This window comes from Malania oleifera, chromosome 8 (assembly GCF_029873635.1).
Source record: "Malania oleifera isolate guangnan ecotype guangnan chromosome 8, ASM2987363v1, whole genome shotgun sequence".
Lineage (NCBI taxonomy): Eukaryota > Viridiplantae > Streptophyta > Magnoliopsida > Santalales > Ximeniaceae > Malania > Malania oleifera.
This window is the reverse complement of record NC_080424.1, coordinates 979,576-1,002,500: the sequence shown is the minus strand read 5'-3', so window position 1 is coordinate 1,002,500 and position 22,925 is coordinate 979,576. Positions and strand designations below refer to the sequence as shown.

At 36.9% G+C, this 22,925-nt stretch overlaps 1 protein-coding gene across 1 annotated transcript in view; it reads right to left on the bottom strand.

Moving 5' to 3' along the window:
* LOC131162402 (auxin response factor 1-like) overlaps positions 1–20,181 on the bottom strand; it is a 38,096-nt gene extending 17,915 nt beyond the window's left edge. The window contains exons 1-13 of the mRNA XM_058118847.1: positions 19,827–20,181; positions 19,369–19,445; positions 5,910–6,025; positions 5,612–5,707; positions 5,427–5,483; positions 5,080–5,232; positions 4,900–4,984; positions 4,023–4,113; positions 3,764–3,928; positions 2,098–2,217; positions 1,959–2,034; positions 1,477–1,642; positions 844–1,364 (exon numbers count right to left, since the gene is read on the bottom strand). Coding sequence (XP_057974830.1) covers positions 844–1,364; positions 1,477–1,642; positions 1,959–2,034; positions 2,098–2,217; positions 3,764–3,928; positions 4,023–4,113; positions 4,900–4,984; positions 5,080–5,232; positions 5,427–5,483; positions 5,612–5,707; positions 5,910–6,025; positions 19,369–19,414 — 1,692 coding nt within the window. The 5' untranslated portion in view covers positions 19,415–19,445; positions 19,827–20,181. The remainder of the gene's footprint in view (positions 1–843; positions 1,365–1,476; positions 1,643–1,958; positions 2,035–2,097; positions 2,218–3,763; positions 3,929–4,022; positions 4,114–4,899; positions 4,985–5,079; positions 5,233–5,426; positions 5,484–5,611; positions 5,708–5,909; positions 6,026–19,368; positions 19,446–19,826) is intronic.
* Positions 20,182–22,925: the final 2,744 nt, after the last annotated feature.

Here is a 22,925-nt window from a genome sequence, read left to right as displayed (position 1 = left end):
CCACAAAATCAGCAAATCAAATCAGCAGATCTCTAGGCTAGAAAACAGGAAACTGAAACTACTAGAAACTGAAATAGTAATTTCAGATTTTAAAAAATAGAATTTCCTAATTTATTCCTTAGAAATCCGACAGGTTTCAAGAGGGGTCTGCTTAATTAGGTTCTAATAGTTCTTTTTTCTTTTTACTGCTTTCTTTCTAAAGATTTCTTGTCCTCTCATAGGTTGTAACTCTCTATATTCTTCTTCCTTAATATATTTCTTTTCTGTCGTAAAACAAAATTACGGAACAACATGCAGATAACGCTTCTCATATTTTAGATCTCAACAATATAATTAGAAGGAAATATTTTATTTAATGATGATGGAAGTAATGTCAATGCTGTTAGCAGTCAGGTGAATATCTCCAGAGACAGCTTCAAATGATAAAAGTGAAATAAGATCCAAGACATCTTGGTAGGAACAATTTAGGTCTGCCAGATCTTGGCAAGAAGAAAATGAGCAGTCAAAGAGAGTTGGACAACCTAAGGTGGACTATTCTAAGGGATTGAAGAAGGGCGATTTGTATATAAGTCATATCAAACAGGGAGGCATTTTCCCCCCTTCCTGCTGTTTTTTTTTTTTTTCCTTCTTTTGTTAGTCTAGATTCTAGAAGACTTCTTGTCCTCCTTCAGTTTGTATTCCTCTCTCTCTCTCTCTTAATAAAATAATTTTTACATAAATAACTGAAGCTTAATTTGAAGCATCTAGTGCGCAGTCATATCAAGAAAAGAACCACATTTCTTTCCCCTTTTTAAGGGTTTTTTTGGGTTCTTGGTGGAGAGGACAGTTAATGACGTCAATTACCTTAGTGCAGCTTCGTGTTTGCCTGCTATCTTGCCTGCTTTGCACATCAAGGTGAGATCTCAGGCAAGATTTCTCCGGATCGTTGCTTACTGCAGGAATGCCAGATTGACTAGTATTTGAAGGTTGAGATTGCTGGTCAGAGTCACCATCTAAAGATGAAAGTGGCTGATCCCTGGCTGCTCTGGCGGTTTTTGTCATCACAGGCAAGGCCTCTTCTGTAGTGCAACTGTCAACCAGCTGGACACCAAACAGCCTGCATCCATTGCTAACTTCTGGTTGCTTTTTTTTGCCAATCTCTTTATTAGCAGCGCAGGTAGCAGACACTGCTCGAGTCTCTAATTGTTGAGACCAATATGCTGGATTGCTGGAAACAGCAGTAGCAGAACCATTTCCTGTTAGCCCAAGAGGATGGGCATTTAAAGTTGAGGACACTATGGTTCTTAATCTCAATGATGGTTGCAGATCCCGTGAATGGGAACATGATGGATCCGATGAAGACCCAACAGGTGATTTCCAAATGCCTAATGGTATAAAAAAAGGGAAAAAAAAATGTGAAATAAACAATATATGAAAGCTTTAAGCATCACAATAAAGGGGAAAAAAATTAGTGCAGCACTAGAAAGTAATTCACACCAGAAGCCGAAAGCTCTCGTGCTGGTGAAGACAGAGTAGGTGAACGTGTCCGTTTGCTCCTTTGCACAGATTGAGACATTGAAGGAGTAGCTTCCGCAATTGGCTCCAATTCCCACAGTGATACCCTTTCTGGCCTTAAAATAGCTGAAGGTTCATCCCATTGGACCTGCACATGGAAAATGGTCTAGTGATGATTCAAGACACACATGCAAACAGGAGACACTCCCGAATTCTCGGTCATCACAATGAAGTCGGGATAAGTACTTTTTTTAAATACTAAACCACAAAGGCAGAAACATAATGAACTCAAGGCCTCATAAGGATAAAGGTTCAAAGTCTAACAACAGCAAGGTACAAGAGTATTGTGGAGACTCAGTATGACTGTCACACCTAATCATGAAGCCGAATGACAGTCTACGGGTTTATTGAGCCCAAAAAATTTGCTATGGCATCAGAACAACATCATGTAGAAATTTATTTACCTTTAAGGATCTCCATTCAGAATCAGCCCATCTTGATGATTCAGGACCCCCAGCAGCAATTATTGTCCCGCTGAACCTGAAAATGTTTTTGGTGAATACATATTCCTCTAGGATGCATAATAAAACAAGTGCACATTACCTCCTTTCGGGAGCTTCATCACCCTCAAATCTCATATTAAATCTCATCCCAACAGAAAACTTGTGATTCTGAGCTTCAAGATATTTGTTGACACTCACAATAAATTCAGATGGACTTGTTCTGGCATTAACAAATATTAAAACCAGTAAATACCTTTTTTCCATAAAAATCTCCTTCCACTTGTGTAGTAGAAACAAGAGAACTGGAAGATAAACCAACACCCTATGAATTTAAAAATATTAAATGTCTGTACAAGTCAGCTTGTTTTTCTGACAAACACATTCACTCAAGGTCTGTAACTGTACATACTAAAGTAAGGAAAGGGCACATTTGAATATGACCTAAACGAAAAAAAAAATCGCATGCAGGATTTTTTTCCCTTTAATTAAAAAAAAATCAATACATTTAATGCAACAACAACAATAAACCAAGCCTCAAAGTCTCACTAGGTGGAGTCAGCTACATGCTCTTTCTTCTATAGACAGCCAGGAAAAAAAAAAAACCCTTAAGATCTCCACCTCCCAATTAAGAAACTGTGCACAGTGCAATATGTCAATATTTGGAGGGCCCTTCTTGCCACATTGAATATTTCTGATGCTTACTGCAATAATCATCTCCCCAAAAAAAGGGAAAATATAATATTTCCATCACACAAGGACATGCATGTCAGATCCGAGGCTGACTCTGATCTGTAACTGCTGATGTTTTGAAGCATCAGTCTCAGCCAATAAAATCTGCTAACCATCAGAAGACTAAAGCTACAATTTTGGTAGGTGGGTTTGAAAGACAAATAAGGCCCATTCTCAAAGGTTGCGATGGCTGCCACAGCACTAGTCCTACACCCAGCCCATGCTTGGTTTAGGTCGAGTGCTGCTAGACTGATCAGCTTGCTCCAGTGGCATGAAAGAATGATCCATTTTGCCACAACACTTGCATAATTTGTCATTCATAAAACATCATCACAATTTCTCTGTTCTCAAAGAATGTTCAAAGCATAAACTATTAATTGAAAGAGATTTCAAGCCTTTATTAAGATTAAAAATGCAAGCTACACTTCTTGCATTCTTACAAAAATAAATGTTTTATCTATCTTTTTGCAGTCCTATGCGGGCCCCATGTGTCCTAGCTCTTGGAAAAGGAGCTAACTCACAGGCTCATAACAGCATTTTCCCAAACATACACTTATACAGAGAGCATCATACAGACAGCAACACAGGCCCATGCATGCGCATGCACACCAGTATAAAATGTTAATCTGTAAAATGTCCACAGCTAATTTCCCAGTCAAAGATATAATAGTTTAACTTGCAATTTCGCACATCTTGAAAGATAAAAATGTAATTCAAAATTTTTCTTACATCAGCAAATCTAAATAACAAGCCACCTTTTAATCCCACTATCCCACAGATAGATACATACTTCTCCCATTCTCAAGCTTTTCTCTTTATTCCACTATCCCACAGATAGATACATACTCCTCCCTTCTCAAGCTTTTCGCTTTATTAACTCTCTCCTTTCTCCCACTCCATTTTTCCAACAGCATACAATTTAGTTTGTATTTTCATCACACTTCATCATTAACTCTTACTTCAAAAAAAAAAAAGCAAAACTTCTGCAGCAAATAAATACACACACACACACACACACATCCGGAGGTGAGATAAACCTTGGCTTATAGAAAACAGAGAATAGGGTGCCAGTAGTAATGGCATGAGATGCAGTAGCAAGGACTCCAACATGCATGCTATGACTGGATATTACAGATGCTGGCATATTGCTGAGTTGTCTTAAAAGCCTCCGTACACCAACACGCAATTCTCCGTTTTCACCTCTATCAAAATACAAGACAAATGGTAATTGTTAAGGGGGGAAAAAAAAGGAAAGAAATAGAAGTTTTCAACAACATCGTCCACAATTTAACCTACCTCAGGAATATAAATGCATCTCCTGCTACTAGTCTCTTGGAACTAACAAACACACTCCACCCAGTTGTAAGCAAATGGCGTCTAGGTTGCCCTGCAAAGAACATTGACCTTGTATTTAGCAGTACATAGATTTGCAATATTAATCCCCCCGAGGCAAAACTAGTTAACAGCAATTACAAGAAAATGCTAATTAAATCTTCAAGCTCTACAAGCTACATCACAACAGACATATGTGCTAATATGCAGGTAAATTTAAACTTATAGCAAATACAGTACATGATACTGAGGGATGCAATGCTATTGCAAGAAGCTTTTTGTGAATAAACATCCAGTGGGGAAATATAATTCCAACAAGTTAAACTTTTAAGGGAAAATTGTTCTTGACAGAATAAAATGCAAAACTAAACCAATAGCTATGGCATCCACAGTGAACAAGAATAGGAAAGAAAAAAATGATTTTTATTAAAACCCCACAGCTTTTTAGGATATGCTAAATCAGAGGTCTTTTGCTTTCCTTATTCATCTTTTCCTCATTCTTTAGGGAAAAAAATTCAATTTGCCTTCTCATTTTTAAGAACAGTTTCAGGCACTTAATAATCTTAAATTTAATTCTGGCAACAGGGAGTAAAAGCAACATAAAAGGATAAACAACATCTAGTATGATCAGACCATAAGTTCTTGACTAGCATACAAGGGACCTCTATTTTGCATTAATTGCAGTGTTGGAAACACCAACATGTTCAGATGCAGGATTCTATTTTCAAGAACAGGCAAGCATGTTCCAGACATTTTGGAGCCACCATGTTGTATAGTGGTGCATATGTCGTTCTCAAGTAACAGGCTGCCCAAAACAATTTTCTCATAAAGGAAGCTTAACCTCGAAAAATATGACGAAAATGCCACTCATTTCCGTGCAAATCTTTCGCAACTAATTCTTGCCATGGAGGATTCTGAGACATATCCTGACCACAAATAAGAACAAAGTTAAGCAAGAGAAGACAACTGCAATGATGAATATGACAAAACAACAGAAACAATGGTATAACATAAGGCTCACCAGTGGTGGCAAGCATTCATCTGCATGCCTTCGAAGAACAGAGAATCCTCCATGGGTGCTTGTGTCGGAAGCAGTGAGTGTCTTGCAAAATGAATGGACTCTACATCTTTCAGGTTCCGGAAGAGGAGGATCTGGCGTAGTTATCTCACTTTGCTAATCCAGGTGAATAAAAGCAACATGTAAGCATGCACAGAGAGAATGATGTAAAAAGCTTTAAATCTATTTATGCATATATCAAGGTTGAAACCTGCAGCATAATAGGTAAAAGGTCGCTGTGTGTATTTGCAAGTGTGTGCACATGTGGAGAGAGAGAGAGAGAGAGACAGACAGACAGACAGAGTTCTCACATTTGAATCAGGTAGTAAAGCAATTTGTGCATAAACTTCGTCTGTTTCTGGTTCAGCCTATAGTTTCAAAAAAATGATAATCAATGTTAAAATTATGAAGGAAATTTTTCATAAAATCTTGCACCAACATGGAAATTTTGAGGAACAAAATACTTGATCATTTATATAAAATTTAAACATCTGACCCGGAGCTGAATATTAACAACTTTGCAGAGGATTTTAGATGGCAAATTAAATGAAGGCATCTGTTCTTCCAGACCTTCATGCATTGATGCTTCAAGCTGCAAAAAAGAGAAAATGTGAAAAGGAATTTCTAGATAAAATTGTAAACCAACTAGTTGCTCTTTTGAACAATTATGCAGACCACCAACATTGTCACATGTTCTGACTGAAACAGAAAATTTATCCAAAAGCCTCAAGATCCAATATGTCAAAGAAGGAATGAAACTTCTCAGAAAAGTATAAAAAGCATTCAAAGCCTGCCTGTTCCATATGGCCTTGAGGAAAGTAATATACACGCTCCCCTTGACGAGGCACATTAACCAATGGTCCCGCACAAGCATGCCAAAGTTCCTTGTACAGAGCATCATTTGTGAACCCTGTGAACATAAAGAATTAAAGAATTAATACATGACAAGAAAAGAAAAAACAAAAAATACAGACACGAGTCTAGATTAATACTCGTATTAAGCATCATTTTCCATTAACTATGACAGTCAATATTTGAATCCTAGCCTGTTCTTAGAAAACATAATCCCAAGGAATAGATGTCTGGCATCTGCTTAAGGTAAATTTCGGCTGGAAGACTGGGAATTGGACCTACAGTACAAAATTTTTCAGATCTTAAAATCAAATATTAGTGGAACTATGACTTTATTTCTGTAAAAATAAATAAAATTGGGGCTGGTTTCTCCTCCTCCCCTCTGTCATCACTCGCCACTGACCTCACAACCATGGCTGCACATACTTTGCCTCCCAATCTATACCCCCCCAAACAGGGAAACCTATATCATCACCTTTTCCCATGGCCCTTTCTTATATTCATAGAAAACCCTAAAAGCCCATACCCAAACCTACTCATCACTCATCCTCGGCAATCTAATGTATCCCAGTATCTTGATCCACACAAAAAAAAAAAAGGCTCTCTTTAGAAGAGAAAGGCAAAGGATGGCACATTATTGAGAGAATTAGACAAAGATGAATCTCAGTTTCAATTTCTGAAGAGGATCAAAGATGGCTGGAGAAGGAACTTCTCTCTTCCTCTTCACAAAGCCATCAAACTCCAGGACGAGAATTCATCAAACTTCAAACTACATCATCTTGCTTTGTCATGGCTTCGGAAGATTCATTTTGTAGAGAAAATACCTCATAAAGGGGCTTTGAGCTCTGAATGTATCCAAATGCATGGAGGTATCTAGCTAGAGAGCTTTCTAGGAAGCAACAATGAGCAAGTTTGATGGCAGAGGGAAATCACAAAGGACCCACAATTGAGATGCCTAGATAGTAGATCACCTAATATCAGCAACCACTCAACCCTAAACAACAAAAAATCCAAGTTTTTAGGATTGAACCACCAGTGAGTAGAATGAGTCATTTGATGACTAGAGAGGAGACATCCTAATTCAGGTAGGCTGAAAGATCAAGAGGGATGTACAGATCATCAGCTTTCCTCCTTAGAGATCCAAATTTGAATGGGATGAAAGGGTCTAGGCCATCCTTGGGGCCATGTGATTAAGCCCACAGGAGTAGAGAGGAAAATAATTAGGCGGGCGCTTAGCTAACAAAGACATACCTTCTAAGACAATTTGAGACAAGGCTCAAAAAGGATTTAAAGAAGGGTCCAAGTTTGTATAAAAGCCAAATCAGTGTGGAAGGCCAAGGCGCCCACGTTAGCTGATTTGAAGATCAATGTCGATGGAACAATTATTTTGAGGGAGGAGAGCAACTCCCCTTCGTCCTAGGCCAGGACTAGATCGAAAGAGGAGATCTTGAAGGGACTCTCAGCAGAATGCAGGAAGATCAAGTCCTATTAGGGAGTGGGGTTTTTATCAAAACAAGGGCAACCTTGGAGTCTCCTAATATACGTAATTCATTCCCAAAACATCATTCCTTTGATCTAGTACACAATTCTATAGAAACCTTACAAGCCACACATCATCTTGTTGTGTGTATAACCTCTTCAATTGGAATCTCAAAATAGCCTGGAAGCACCTTTGTACCATAAGTAGCCATTGGAGGAGGGTTCTTCCTTATCCATGGACCTATTAAAAGATGAGAAGGAAAACCTAGAAGCCAAGGACTTCTTGGAAAATCTGGACCTAGCTTTGGTTTGAGAGGTCAAAGGACTAGTCTTACGTAAGAGGATTCAAGGATAGAAAAAGGCTAAGAAACTTAGGCAGGAGTTGGGATACTTGTTTCATCAGTTGAATATGACAAGGGAGGTAAGTCCTCCAAGGATATTATGTGTGTAAATGAAGATCCTTGCTTCGAAATGTGGTCTAGGTAGTCGGGGCAAGAGGAGAGTGGTAAAGGTGCTTTTCTGAAAAGCCACCCCGAGAAATTTTGTTTCTCCAAGAAACTAAGCTAAGGGAAGTTGATCATTTCTTCACCAGAAGTTCCAAAGACAATAGAAATAAAGATCGAATGTATCTTCCTTCATCGGAGATGTCAGGGGGCAAAATTATTGTTTGGGAAACTAGAGTTGCATCCAATAAGAAAGTCCTTAAGGGGTCCTAGTCTCTGTCAATCCTCCTAGACATTAGAGATGCGAGGGAATGGTGGTTCACTTCTATGTATGGCCTCAATGTCGTACCTTTGAGGAGCCAATTTGTAGTAACCCGACCCAAAAAATAAAAACATAAATAAATAAAGAGATATTTTGGAGGAGATATTTTGGAGAAGATATTTTGAAAGGAGATATTTTGAGATATTTATATATAAATATCTTGAAGGAGATATTTATTTAGATTACTTAAAGGCTAAGTTAGGTTTTATTCTATAGGGTCTCTCATTCTCTCTTTAGGATTTCGCGTCATCCGTTGCCGGAATCCATGATCCATCGTTACCACGTGGGTCAGGAGGAGAATCTCTACATTTATTGTGAAGCGGATCTTCATTCGTGGAATTTCGGGATTTTCCCTAAAATCGAGGTAAGGGTCTGAATTCGGTTTTGATTCGGTAGATCGGTAGTATAGGAAATTATATTGAAGTATTGTTCTTCGGGTTTTAGGTTTTGGGGACCCCGAGTCATTGTTTTCGATCGGTTCGTTCGTGTTTCGGTTTCAAGTTTAAGGTAAGGGGATTTGTTTACATCAGTTTATTTTGAAAAGTAAACCTGTAAAACTATAGTCTATACTATTATGCACGTTATGACTATTCGTTTGCAAAATTCTACTGGGTAAAAGTGTCAGTTTAATTATTTTTACGGTTTTGGTAAATTTAGGGATTTTTGCACATGATCTCCAAACGTTTTAAAAACTTACCTAGTTGCTTTAAACTACTAGTAGGAGATGCTTGAACCCTCATTTTCATTTAAATGACTTCTTGAATCGATTACTTCTTAAAACAATTTTTGACGAAATGAACGTGATATATGCTATTAAATGGACTTATAATGCATTGGTATATATAGTTATGAACTATAGGAACTAAGGTTCCATTATACTATCTGAAACTGTAAAATATAGGTGCCGGTCAAATACCAAGCTTTATATGTGAAAAGGGGTAAGCCGAAAGTACATGTGCCGATTGATACCTCAATTTGTAAGAAAGAAATAATGCTTGTTTAGTTCACTAATGAGATTGCGAAAATACTGGAATTGCACAGGTTATTATGTTTTGTTATAAATTATATATATATGATAAATGGAACCACAGCTAGCTACCAAAAGGAGTTGAAAGATACTTCTGTGAAGAAGTTGAAAAATACTTCTGCGAAAAGGGGTTGAAAGATACTACCGCCACATAAGGCACAGTACCGTAGCTAGTGAGTACAGTGCAACCACACATGAGAATCAGTGTGGGTACGTAGATAGTCGGCTAGCAGGAGTATGAAACCACTGGTGAAATAATGGACCAGATGGGGGCAGCCGGACTATATATGAGATACTTGACAGTGCCTGCACGAATAGGGCATTGTCAGAGTATCAGTGCACAACCCGTGCCACGGGGTAAATAGGCGTAATATGTCATACCAAGCTGTTCGTCGTTCTTAATATTCATATACATGATTTAAAAACTAATATGGGAATTTTATAGTATTTATGATGATATATCTATTGTAGTTCGGTATTGAAAAATATTCCTTGAATGTATCTGTTTTAAGTTGACATAAAAGCATGTGGTCACACACTGATAGTAATATCTTCCGCCCTACTGAGAAGTGTCTCACCCCATTATACAACCAATGTTTTCAGGTCCTACTGGACGTCGGTCCTAGTTGCTTGGAAGGACTTGGAAGATTGTTTTGATTTAGTTTGCGTAAGTGCTCTATGTGTATAATAATATTAGTTTGGAACACCTTTTTGGGAGATTGTAAGAACTGGTTATAGTTTCAGTATGGATGTATGTATTAGAACATACGGTTAGTAAACTCTGGTATATGTCTATTAGAAATCCTAATGGATGTTTATGTCTTCCGCTATTTTTGAATGACTGTTGTGTATGAATTACACCCATATGTCCCTGTTCAGGGCGGGTTGTCTATGTATGTGTATCAAATACAAGTATTATGCATAATGGATGGCAGTCTAGGTCCGTTTAAAGGGCCGCGTCGTTACACAATTCCTTAAGGAGCTAGTAGACGTTTTTGGGTTGTGTAGAACTTAATAGGCCATGGGGGATCTTTTTCTTCTTTCTTTTTTTTGCGTGGGACCCGCCGGGGGGGGGGCGTGTGGTTCAATGTGCCTCACAATTAAAGAGAGATCCTAGGGAACCCTAGGACCTCTACGAGCAAGGGAAAGTTTGACTTCTTTATCGTGGATTATAAGCTTAGAGACCTCCCTAATGCTAACTATCATTTCACTTCGGGAGCTTCTGGGATCGGGGACTAGATTGGCTTGCTCCCATATTGATAAATTTTTATTCCATAATGAGTGGGAGGATGCTTTTCCATATCTCTAATACATAAAATCCTCCCTAGACCCACCTCTGACCATTGCCTCCTCCTTTTAGAGTCCAACCCTATGAATGGAGACCACCCTACTGATGGTTATTTAGTCATTTAGCATTATTATTGTGTGTTAGTGTTATGTAAGTGTGAGTTAGTAAGGGTATTATGGTCACTGGTATTGTACTTGACATATATTATAAATAGAGGGAGAGACCTACCATTCAGGTTAGGTCTTCCATTTTACCCAGTTATTCACAAGGTATCAGAGCATGATTCTGAGACCTCAATCCTAATTGTTACAATCAGCATCGAAACTGAAGCCTAAAACCCTAAATCCACTGCATGTTTACCATCATAGAAGATTTTCAGCAACATTATAGCCCTATAAAAACAGTCAGCAACTGCCGGAAGTCAGGCTGGTCGCTGGAAATTTCCTGGGCAACACTGCCAGCTCCAAAACACAAAATCTACGATAGATTTTGTAAAAATAACACCACAGTCACCCACAGACACTGATGATCTCCTCCCCCCCCGCCCCCACCTTAAATCCCATCTCCAGAGAGTGCCTCATGTGCTATCACACACTGGTCGAAGGCTGCAAGGACCGACCCCACGCATCAGCACAAGAAACCACTTTCAGGCATGTTTTTTTACCTGAATTCATCCAGCAGTGCTCGAATCCCTCTATAAACATATTAATGAAGTTTTTCATGATGTTTTTTTCCAACAATCTCACCTTTTTTAATTGCTCATGTGCAGCACCTGACGAATCGTTGTTTGATGCTTCCTGAAGCTGTTTGTCAATGATTATTGAGTTTATTGGGTCTGAAACAGAGATATTTTCTGTGTTATCGATTCGATACTCTAATTCCTTCCATAGACCATAATATCAAGCCATTGGACATGTGGTTTAATCAAAATCCAATCTTTTTCAACCATGCAGTTGTGGTAATCTGTTAGTTGTTGTCCGGTGTTAGTAACGGCCATTAGTGAGTCTCTTGCAGCAGTGGCAGTGTTCATAAGATGTTTTTGTGAGGCTGTGGCAGTGTTATATAAGTTTGTTGGTGACTTGACCGTGGTAGTTTCGGTGGTTCACCTTGTTTGTCGTTGCTCCAATTGTTCCAGTACTGTGTGTTAGTTTCTTGGAGCTGTGTCTAGGTTTCTTGGTGCTGTGGCAGCCTTGTATTGATTTATTTGTGACTCATTCATGATGGGACCCTTTGTTCGTGGTTGTTCTTATTGTTCCAGCAATTAATCTTGTTATCATTGGTCAAAGTTTGTGAGTGTTGGGATGGAGTTTGCAAATCCCAATAGTATGGTACCATCGGTACTCACTTGTTTGAGTGAACCGCATCCTGTGACTATATCAAAGGAGGAGTAAGTTTCTACGGTATCAATCATCTCAACAAGCATCTTATCACATTGCATCTTTTGCCCAGAAAGGTAATCCAACAGTCTGTGCGTCATCTAGTATCTTTCCCACTAGTCCTTGGGTTATCGATTCTGCTACCACTAGCCACATTGCAAGGAGGTTTGGGATTATGTCAAGCTTCTATACTCTAGTAACATTAGAAGTATATATGGTTTATCCCCAGAGCACTTCCATAGCCACATTGCAAGGAGGTTTGGGATTATGTCAAGCTTCTATACTCTAGTAACATTACAAGTATATATGATTTATCCCAGGAGTACTTCCAATTACAACAAGGAGGTAGGAGCATTGTAGATTATTTTGGAGAGATGAAGCGTATCCATGAGGAACTTAACGTCATGAAACCTATAACTGCCGACGTTCATGAAATGCAGAAGCAAAGGAAGCAGATGACAGTCCTTCAGGTTTTAGCAGGCTTGAGAGTTGAGACCCAAGTTTGAGGCAGTCCGGTCTCAAATACTTAATAGTGTCGACCTTCCATCATTTGCCGATGTTTATTCTTGTGTCCTTCATGCTTTCTTTAGCACACATTCTCCTGCTTTGCATCTAGCTAGAAGAGGACAATCTTTGCTACACAGGATGATCCTAGTTCTCTACCAAACCACTGCAAAAGTTATTGAGGTCGTTCGAGTGGTCGTGGTGGTAGAGACGGACGAGGTAAACGCACTTCTTGCAAGTGCACACATTTTGGACAGAGTAATCAGACTCTTGAGCAGTGTTGGGATCTCCATAGTAGACCTTCACGTGTTGCCAATGCAGCCACTATTGACTTCACACCTTTGGGGACAGCCAATGCAGCCACCACCAACTCCACACCTTTGGGATAGAGTGGAGGGCAACAAACTGTATCCATGTCAGAGGAAGAGTATTCCAAGTCCTAGCAGTATAAAGCGTCACAACAAGCTTGTCTTCCCATTACATCTCTTATCCAAACAAGTAATCCCACAGTATATCTATCATCCACTACTTCTCGTCCTAGTCCTTGGGTCATAGACTCGCTGCCGCTGATCATATCATAGGTATACCCGCTTCTTATCCACACTTCAATAACCTGCAAATTTACCTTGTGTTACTCTTGCTGATGCATCCACCACTGCAATCAAGCGAATTAGGACTCTAAATCCCACTTCTTTCACTTCTCTTCCTTCAATTTCATATATTCCTAAATTTCCTTTCAATCGTATGTCCATTAGCAAGATTACTAAATCCATGAATTGTTCAGTGACATTTCCCTAATTATGTCGTTATTCAAGATTTAAAGACGACGAAGACGGTTGGCGAAGGGTGCGAAGCTGGTGGACTTTATCACTGTGAGCTGCTATCTCCTTCTACTGCCTACACTGCTACTACCACACCTCTCCAAATTCATTGTCGTCTTGTCATCCTTCACTAGAACAGTTAAAATGTCTTGTCCTTGATCTGTGTTCTGTGTCTTGTCTTGATTGTGAGTCTTGTCAGTTGGTAAAGCACCATCATGTCCCTTTCACTTCCTGAGTCAATAAATGGGCTGCAAGCCCTTTATGTTAGTTCATTAACTTCATTCTGATGTTTGGGGTCCTAGTGTCCTAGTAAAGTATGTCTAAGTTGGGTTTTCGGTGCTTTGTAACCTTTGTGGATGACTATTCAAGAGTGACTTGGCTATATTTAATAAAATATTGTTCCAAGTTATTTGTGTCTATTCATCTCCTTGGCTACTACTTGTCATTGACCTCTGCACCAATTAGATGTGAAGAATGCCTTCTAGCATGGTAACCTTGAGGAGGAGGTCTATATGGAGCAACCACCTGGGTTTGTTGCTCAGGGAGAGTCAGGCTTAGTGTGTCAACTCAAGAAGACATTATATGGCATGAAACAGTCTCCTAGAGCATGGTTTGGGACCGTTAAAATACTTCTCGAGTATAGAAGTATTCAAATCTTGTATAAGAACTGTTTTGTCACAGAGGATGTATGTTCTTGATCTGTTCGATGAAATTGAATTGTTGGGATATAAACCGGTTGATACACCCATGGATTCTAACAAGAAGTTAGTGTCGGATATGGGTGATTTGCCACCTAATCCTGGACAATACCGAAGATTTTTTAGAAAGTTGAATTATCTCACAATCACTCAGTCGGATATTTCTTTTGCAATAAGTGTTTTGAGTCAATTTCTAGGTTCTCCGAGGACAAATTATTGGGACGCAGTAATTCACATCTTGAGATATCAAAGGTGCACTTGGGAGAGGTCTTTTATATTGTGATTAGGTTCACACTTATATCCATGAATATATAGATGCAGATTGGGCTAGGTCGCCTTCCGATCGAAGATCCACAATTGAAAATTGTATCTTGGTTGGCGGTAATTTGGTTTCTTGGAAGAGTAAGAAACAAACTATGGTGGTCAGGTCAAGTGCTAAATCAAAATATAGAGTCGTGGCTCACACTACTTGCGAACTTGACTGGTTGAAGAACATGCTAGAAGAATTGGGTTTTTCACATTCTCAACTTATGAAGTCGATGTGTGATAACCAAACTGCTCTTCATATTGCCTCCAACCGGATCTTTCACAAGCAAACGAAGCACATTGAAGTTGATTGCACTTTGTTCAAGAGTAACTTGTGCAGAAGCTCATTACTACTGCTTATGTGAAGTTTGATATGCAGCTTGCTGATTTGTTTACCAAAGCTTTGGGAGTGCTCGTGTTAAATTTATTTGTAAAAAGCTAGGAGCATATGACATTTATGCTATAGGTTAAGAGGGAGTGTCAGAGGTTATTTATGTCTTTTAGTATTATTACTATTAAGTGAGTTAGTATGTTAATTAGTAAGGGTACTATTGTCATTAGAATGTATTTAATTTTGCATTATAAATAGAGGGAGAGACCTATCTTCAAGATAAGTCATTCGTTTTAACAAAATCTCAACAATTTTGCCACCTTCTTTCCTAATTCTGTGGTTATTCTGGATCTGAAAACAGAGAAAACAATAGGCACGGGACATGACGCTCATGGGATTTACTAAGTTGAGTCGCTTTCTCTTCCTATTGTCGCCTTGGTCATCCATCCTTGAACAAGTTGAAACAGCCAGTTCCTTCGTTGAATTCTGTATCTAATCTTGAGTGTGAGTCTTGTCAATTAGGAAAACATCATCGTGTTCACTTTTCTTCCTAGGTCAACAAACGGGTGCTTAGTCCTTTCATGTTAGTCCATTCCAATGTCTGGGGTCCTAGTCATGTCATGTCGAAGTTAGGATTTTAGTACTTTGTTACATTTGTTGATGACTACTCCAGGATGACTAGATCGTATTTAATGAAAGATCATTTTGAGTTGTTTAATATCTTTTGTGCTTTCTATTATCAAATAAAGACTAAATTTAATAGGTCAGTTAGAATGCTTCATAGTGATGATGCAAAGGATTACTTCAGTACCCAATTCACTACCTATGTGACTAATTCTAGCATGATCCATCAGTTCTCTTGTGCCCACACTCCACAACAAAATGGAGCTGCAAAGCGTAAAAACAAACATATTATTGAAGTCACTCATACCCTATCATATCAAATGAATGTCCTCAAAAGTTTTTGGAGTGACGTTGTGCTCACAGCTTGCTCCCTCATCAATAAAATGTCATCCTCTATCTTTGATGGTAAAATCCCATATTCAATTATCTTACCTAAGGCTCCTTTGTTCTCCCTTCCTCCTCATATATTTGGTTGTGTGTCCTTTGTCTATCAATTAATTCTAGGAACATATATATTCGATCTGCATGCTATCAAATATATTTTTCTAGGCTTTCCTATACTCAAAATGGATATTGATGTTGTAGCCCTACTTTACATCGATTCTTTGTCTCTACTGATGTCATCTATTATTAGCCTACACCATACTACTCTGATTCCTTGAGTTTTGTTGACCTTGATGAGCCCCTTCCTCTGCCTTGCCTTCTAGAACCTAATCTATTATCTTTGTCCAATCCTCCTACATCTTTCCCAACTAACAAGACTCACAATCGAGACTAGACACAAAACTCAAACTAGGAACAAGACATTTTAACTTTTCCAATGAAGGATGACCCAAGCAACAATGAATTTGGAAAGGTGTGGCAGCAGTAGTGCAGGCGATAGAATGAGATAGCGGCTCAAAGTGATAGAGGCCACCAACTTCACACCCTCCGCCAATCGACTTCCTCGTCTTCAAATCCTAAATAACCACAGAATCATGGAGGAATGTTACTAAACAATTCATGGATTTAGTGATTGAAAGAAAATTTGGGAATATATAAAATCAATGGGGAGCTTAGGCGCAACATTAAGGTTGTCACCGTGTGACCTCCTCACGGGTTTGAAGCGTGGAAACAACCACTTGCAAAAATGCAAGGTAAGGGAAGGTTGCATACTATAGACCCATTGTGGTCCGTCCCTTCCCTGAATCTTGCATACGCAAGAGCTTTATGCACCAAGCTGCCCTTTGTTTTTATAAAATCGAAGGAAGAGAAATAGAAGAAGTAGGATTTACAGCCCCAACTCCCTTGACTACAATAGTGGATCCATCAGCAAGAGTAACACAAGGCAAATTTGCAAAATATTGAAGAGTAGAGAAAAAGCTAGGTATACCTGTGCTATGATCAATGGCAACGGAGTCTATGACCCAACAACTAGGGCGAGAAGTACTGGATGACAGGCATATTGTGTGATTACTTGTTTGGGCAAGAGAAGCAATGGGAATGGGATTTCTTATACATGATGGACCATGGGGAATCCATGTTTTGTGAGAATCCTTCATTCCTAGGGAATATGAGATTATTGCCATGTCAAATTCCCACCCCAAAACAAACGTCGACATACATTAGATTCCCTAGAAAGCTAAAAGATATCACAAACCAAATGCCACGTAAGGGTTTTCGAATCAAGGGAACTATGTTATGCCTCCATCACACTTCATTTAGAGATTTTCCATTTTAAAAATTATCATGCCAATAGATTCTATTGGCCTTCTTTGAAGAGGGATGTAGCTAGGATAGTCTTCCAATACTAGTCAACTATCAAAATCAAGGAATCAAAATATTGGTCTTTATACCTTTTCCTTTCCACACAAGCCTCAAAGTGGCATAAGTATGGATTTTGTTCTTAAGACATTGTAAAACAGCTTGAAGACATGATTCCATCTTTGATGTAGATTTGTAGTTAAGCAGTTCTCCAAAATATCTCATTTCACTCCATGTATTAGGACCTTCAATACATCACATGTAAGTGGTTTTTTCAGAAGGTTGATAAATTGCATGGCTTGCTAATCAAGGTTGTTAATCATAGTTCGGAATATGTTCTTGGCTGCGGAGCACAAGAAAAAAAGACAATTGGGACTTAATACTACCCTTAGTTTTTAGAATCGTATAGTTCTTGATTCAAATCATACGATTCGTATCAAGAAAGGCATAAATTGGTTCAAATCGCATGGGAAAATCATAGAAGGCAGTGAATTGAGATGAATTGGTGAATTGAATCGAATCATATGGATCAAAAGATTTGGATGCAACTCCTCTAAAACCCAAGTTAAAGAGTTTTGAACCTTTTTTTTTTTTCATGGTGGCCTTCTATTTGCCATGTGCATCAATTTTGTCCTCCAAGAGAGAAGAAAGAAGTCTGCTGGACCTCTCATTCTGCTCCTTTCTTTTTTGGCATTGGATTAGAAGAAACTAGAGTTAGAGAAGGAAACCAGTCTTGAGAAGAAAACGAGAGTCAACTAAGTGGGTGAGCTTTTGGTTGGCACATTGCCCTCTCCACTCCTCTAGATTTAAAGATTTGATTTTCATTAGTTTTTATATTTTAGTAAGTTTGGTTTATGTTTTTTTTTTTTTTTTAATTTACTTTCTCTTCTTGTTTCAGTTATTAGAGCAAGCCCATGCATTAAAAATGACTATTCTTTTATTAAAATCCATGAAGTTAAAATTTTTTCTGTTTTCTATTGATTCATTCCCTTAAAAACCATAAAATTCAATTTTCATTAAGTTTTTCTTGATTCCTCTCCTTATTTATTTATTTTCTTTTGAGAAAGAATACACATGAACTTTTTATTGTAAACATGTAAACTTACACCATAAACATGAAGTTCAATTTTTTAAATTTTTCATGGGACCTTATCTAACTTTTAGTGAAACTTGAACTCTAAGACTTAGTGCTTTAGTTTTGAGTTACATAACACAGGATATAGCTTCACAAAAACTAGCTTAACTTGATACTTGATAGAGGTGGAATAGTTAGATCATAATATATCTTGTTTATATGGCTAATTTTCCTTTTATATCAATATATGTATGAGTGAAAAAGATCATGGTACGATTTAGAAAGCTTACTTCAAAGTGAAGTGCTATTCCAACTATCAATATGGATGATCCAAATTTGTTGAAATTCAATGTATTTTACTATTTTACTTCTACGTATGTGCAAGTCAATTGGAATTGACTTTTCAAATTTTGTACCAAATATTACGATTCAATTCGATCTTCAATTCTCGATTCATGAAAATTTGGGATTTTCATTCACAATTAGAATCTCGACTTGACAACTATGGTACTACCTAATGTTGACTTTGCTTATAACAACTAAATGAACAAAGTCCATGGGTAAGAGTCCTTTTAATTGATCTCCAACCACAAACCCAATAACCCATTGACCATGTTCCGTTTACCAATGGATGCTCATTAGACATAAACTTTACAGGAGTGATATATATTATAAACTTGGTTGAGTGGAAATTCCACCTTGCTTTGGATGCTACATAACTCAATGAAAATAATGCTCATAAGAGTGTTTTCGAACTGTTAGAGCCGTCTTTGTAGTCACACTCTTCACAGTTAGTTCTTTTCATCTAGGTAAATATGACAGAGCACCGCTGCATACATATATGAGATGTACTAGGGTGTCTATATTAGATTTTATTCACTGTGTAATTTTCCGTTATTAAGGGATTAATTGGTAATTATGTGTTCACGTTTAGGGTTTATATAAATTTGGTAATTGTATGTCAAGATGAGTTATCAATTTGAAATCAAAACTTCCTGCCTTCCTCTTCTCTCTTCCTAACACCTAGAGCAATTTCTCCCTCTCTTCTTTCATCTTCCTATTCTATTCATCTTTGCTTTCTATTTCACTTTCTTCTATCCCTCTGTTCCTTCCTTTCTCATTGCCCTCTGGCATCACAACAGCAAATGACTCAAGCAAGCAAATTACAAGAAAAGAAAATGTCCAGTCAAAAGGTTGTCATGTTAAAGATTTTTTTTTTTTTTAAAAAAAAACAAGAAAGGTTTTAACAAACAATTTCTAAGCATTCAGGAATTAGAGTTAAAGCATCCATGCTTCAATACAAAGATTATTAGAATTATATTCATCTTGCCAGTGGAAGGGAAAAGGAAGTGAGAGGGGATAACCTGATTTAGGTCCTCTGGGCGCACAATTTGATGCTGCGAGTGCCATGTAAAACCAACAAACAGCTTAAACCAAATACCTTCCATTAATGAAACACCAAAACAAAAAATGTACGTCAGAACCAATCCAATTGATCCAACTCGCTTAAGCTGACTGAATTCAAATGATACCAAGTGAAGACAATTATTTACAGTTTTAAAACTTCGAGCACAACAGACAAAATATTTAGAGCCACTCAAATAAAAATCCGCAGAGAAAACCCCCAAAAAAGAAAAAAAACACTAAAAGAGTTAGACGGTAAAATTCCTTGTTTCTCCCTAAGAAATTCTGGGAACAACTAGAATCAGAAGAATAAGAAAACCCAGAAGGAAAAACCCCTGAAAGGAAAAAAAAAAAAAACCGGAGAATTAAGAAGATGACGGAATAGTTTGTATGATTAGGGGAAAGAAGAGTACAGTACCTGTGGGGGGAGCTTGGCTGTCCTCTGGAGCAACCAGCGTACACTGAAAATTCAGATTAGGGTTAGAAGAAGGAGAAAGAAGAGGAGGGAATGAAGGATTGACTGAATGTAGAAGTTTGAAGATGAACAAAAATAAAAAAATAAAAATAAAAATTATTTTTCTTGGGTAATTTTGAGTGTGGGGTTGAGGAATGAAAAGGGGCAGAGGAGAACAGGGGAGTGTTTTGTCGGAAGCGGAGTTGGCGTGGCGCGTTTCCTCCATTCAGTTGAAAGCATTCTCCTCAGAGAGGACCCAAGTCTCACTCCGCACGCCCGCCCCACGGGTGCGCAATGCGCATCCCTTCCCCTTCTCACTCGTAGGGACACAAGAAGCTTGAGTTTTTCCCCCTTTTATCTTTTTTTTTTTTTTAATATATATTAAATAATACTTTTTGAGGAAAATAATTTTCAAAATAATTCTAACGTAATCTCACTATTCGTTAAATCATGTAGTGAGATTTATCACATGTCACATCCAAAATAAACATAGGCAAATTTCACTACTTTATCTAGTGAGATTTGTCTTGACACGCGTTTAGATTAGATTGGACTGTCATTTAAATCTCGCTACTTGGTGGATTTCACTCCTAGCAAGATTTGCTATGCATATGGAAGGTTGATGGATTTATTAATAAGGGAAAGTTTAACAAAATGGAGAATTAATTATAAATTTTAAAAGAAGATGTTAATAAATTTTGTTATTTAGGGAAGGTTTATGGATTTATCAATAAGGAAAAATTTGACAAAATTGAAAATTAATTATAAATTTTAAAATAAAATATTAATAAATTTTGTTATTTAGGGGAATGTTGATAGATTTATTAATAAGGGAAGGTTTGACAAAATCGAGAAAAATTTTTAAAAAAAATATTAATAAATTTTGTTATTTAGGAGAAGGTTGATGGATTTATCAATAAGGAAAGTTTGATAAAATCGCAAATAAGAAAAAAACAAAAAAAAACACACACACACACACACACAAATTGAGAGATTGTGTCCACTAAGATATAGCAAAATTAAGAGAGGAATGAAAATTTTGAGGGTAAACTAAGATAAGAAAACTAGGAAATAGGCAAAGCCTAAGGATTATCTCAGCCCTAGCTTGTTCCACTTTTACGAAAAACTTGTGAACCTTAATTTCTCCGTCGATTAATTTTTCATACCTCATCCAATTATTAAGATTATTAATTAACAATTTCAATAATTATTATTATTATTAATTAATATTTGATTATTTTTTACTCAATAAAATAATAGAAGATTTCTCTATTTAATTAAATATAATCTTGTTATTAGTGTATAATTGTAACGTATGACTGTTATATTAATTTATGATAAAAATAATATTTTTAACTAAATTAAAAATTATAATTTATTCTATGTGAAAAATTTAAATTTATAAATGATTCTTCCCTCCAAATATTTAATAAATCATTATTATAATACATAAATAAATAAGGAGAACACAAAAAAATTTACATGCAAAGCAAATCTCGCTACTTGGTATAGCGAGATTTAAATGACAACTCAATCTGAACTAGACACATATCAAGGCAAATCTCGTTAGACTAAATAGTGAGATTTGTCTATGTTTATATTGGGCGTGACACATGACAAATCTCGCTACTTAGTCTGGCGAGATTTGTTTAATTCTTGTTGGATCAAGTAGCAAGATTACGTCAGAATCATTCCGAGAATTATTTTCCCAAAAAATGTATTATTTAATATATTTACAAAATATAAAAATTGAGAAAAAACTTTAAAAAGCTTGGGTGATGACATTTCATTTTTCTTTAACTACTTTCTAAAGTTACAAACCCTTTCATACCCTAATTATCAAAAAAATTTCAGAAAAAAATACATAAATTTTTCTGAGTATGTCTTGGTGTAATGCTTTATTATGTTAAAAGATTTTTATAACATGAACAAGAAGCTAAGAATTTAAGGGTTTCATAATAGCATTTTCAACTGAAAAAAAAATTAAGTCATTTGTAAATTAAGTTATTTGAAATGACAAATGTAGTCCTCCTCCTATTGGACCCTCTCATCTAATAAAAATGCATTAAACAGTAAGTTTCACATGGTAAGGTTCACGTATTTTCATTATTTAATGTATTTTTATTAGATTAGAGGGTTTGATAAGAGAACTTTGGGAGAAATTATACAGAAGATCTTCCCTTCCATGTGTCTGTATGCCTGTTTTCTTAATCATACCCTTATTGAAAATGAGTCTCTCTTTAATATTATTGAATGTAAAATTGTGAATTAAGAAGGCTTGATCAACGAAATATGAATTTGAAACTAAACCTTGATATATCTCATAATAATACATCTTTATTACCACCAGACATGCTGGTAGTTGTGGATCATTTAATTGGAGTAGAATTGGGAATGGGGTACACATGATGATATGAATCAGTTGAAAAATAAATGTATTCGTTCTGTAGTGAATCTCTTATAGGATCAATTTGGATTGACCTTTATTCGATTAGAAAATGTGGTTCAAGAAACTACATGTAGAGTAATTAAATATAAATTAATACTGACTCCTCAAATTTTTTAGTGATTTTAACTCCATTAATAACTACTTATGAATCTTTTTTTTCGATTCATACCCATTTATCTCAAGTTCTGGATCGAACTATTCCATTGATACAAATAGGTCATGAAAGAGAATCAAGTTATTTGGGCCTTAAAGGATTGACTAGGCGAATAGCAAACCTTAGGATGCAAGATATCCATCCTAGTCACCATGCATGTATTTGTATTTCCTCCACTGCACTAAAAGACTGACTAATTAAGAATAAATGTCTTAACAAGAAACTCAAAAGTTAAAATCTATGTCTCTATTTTGGAACACTGAGACATGAACCATTGACCTTAGTTTCTATACAAAATGACCAACACCTGATTATATTTCTCATGCAACAAAATGAAGATTTTGCCCTCGTGATTTATTTTTATTTTTTCACTTGTAAAGTAAACTTGTGAGGTGAAATTGTCATTTGATATATTACAAAATAAATTTTAAATACCAATGCTATTCTTGAAATGTCAACA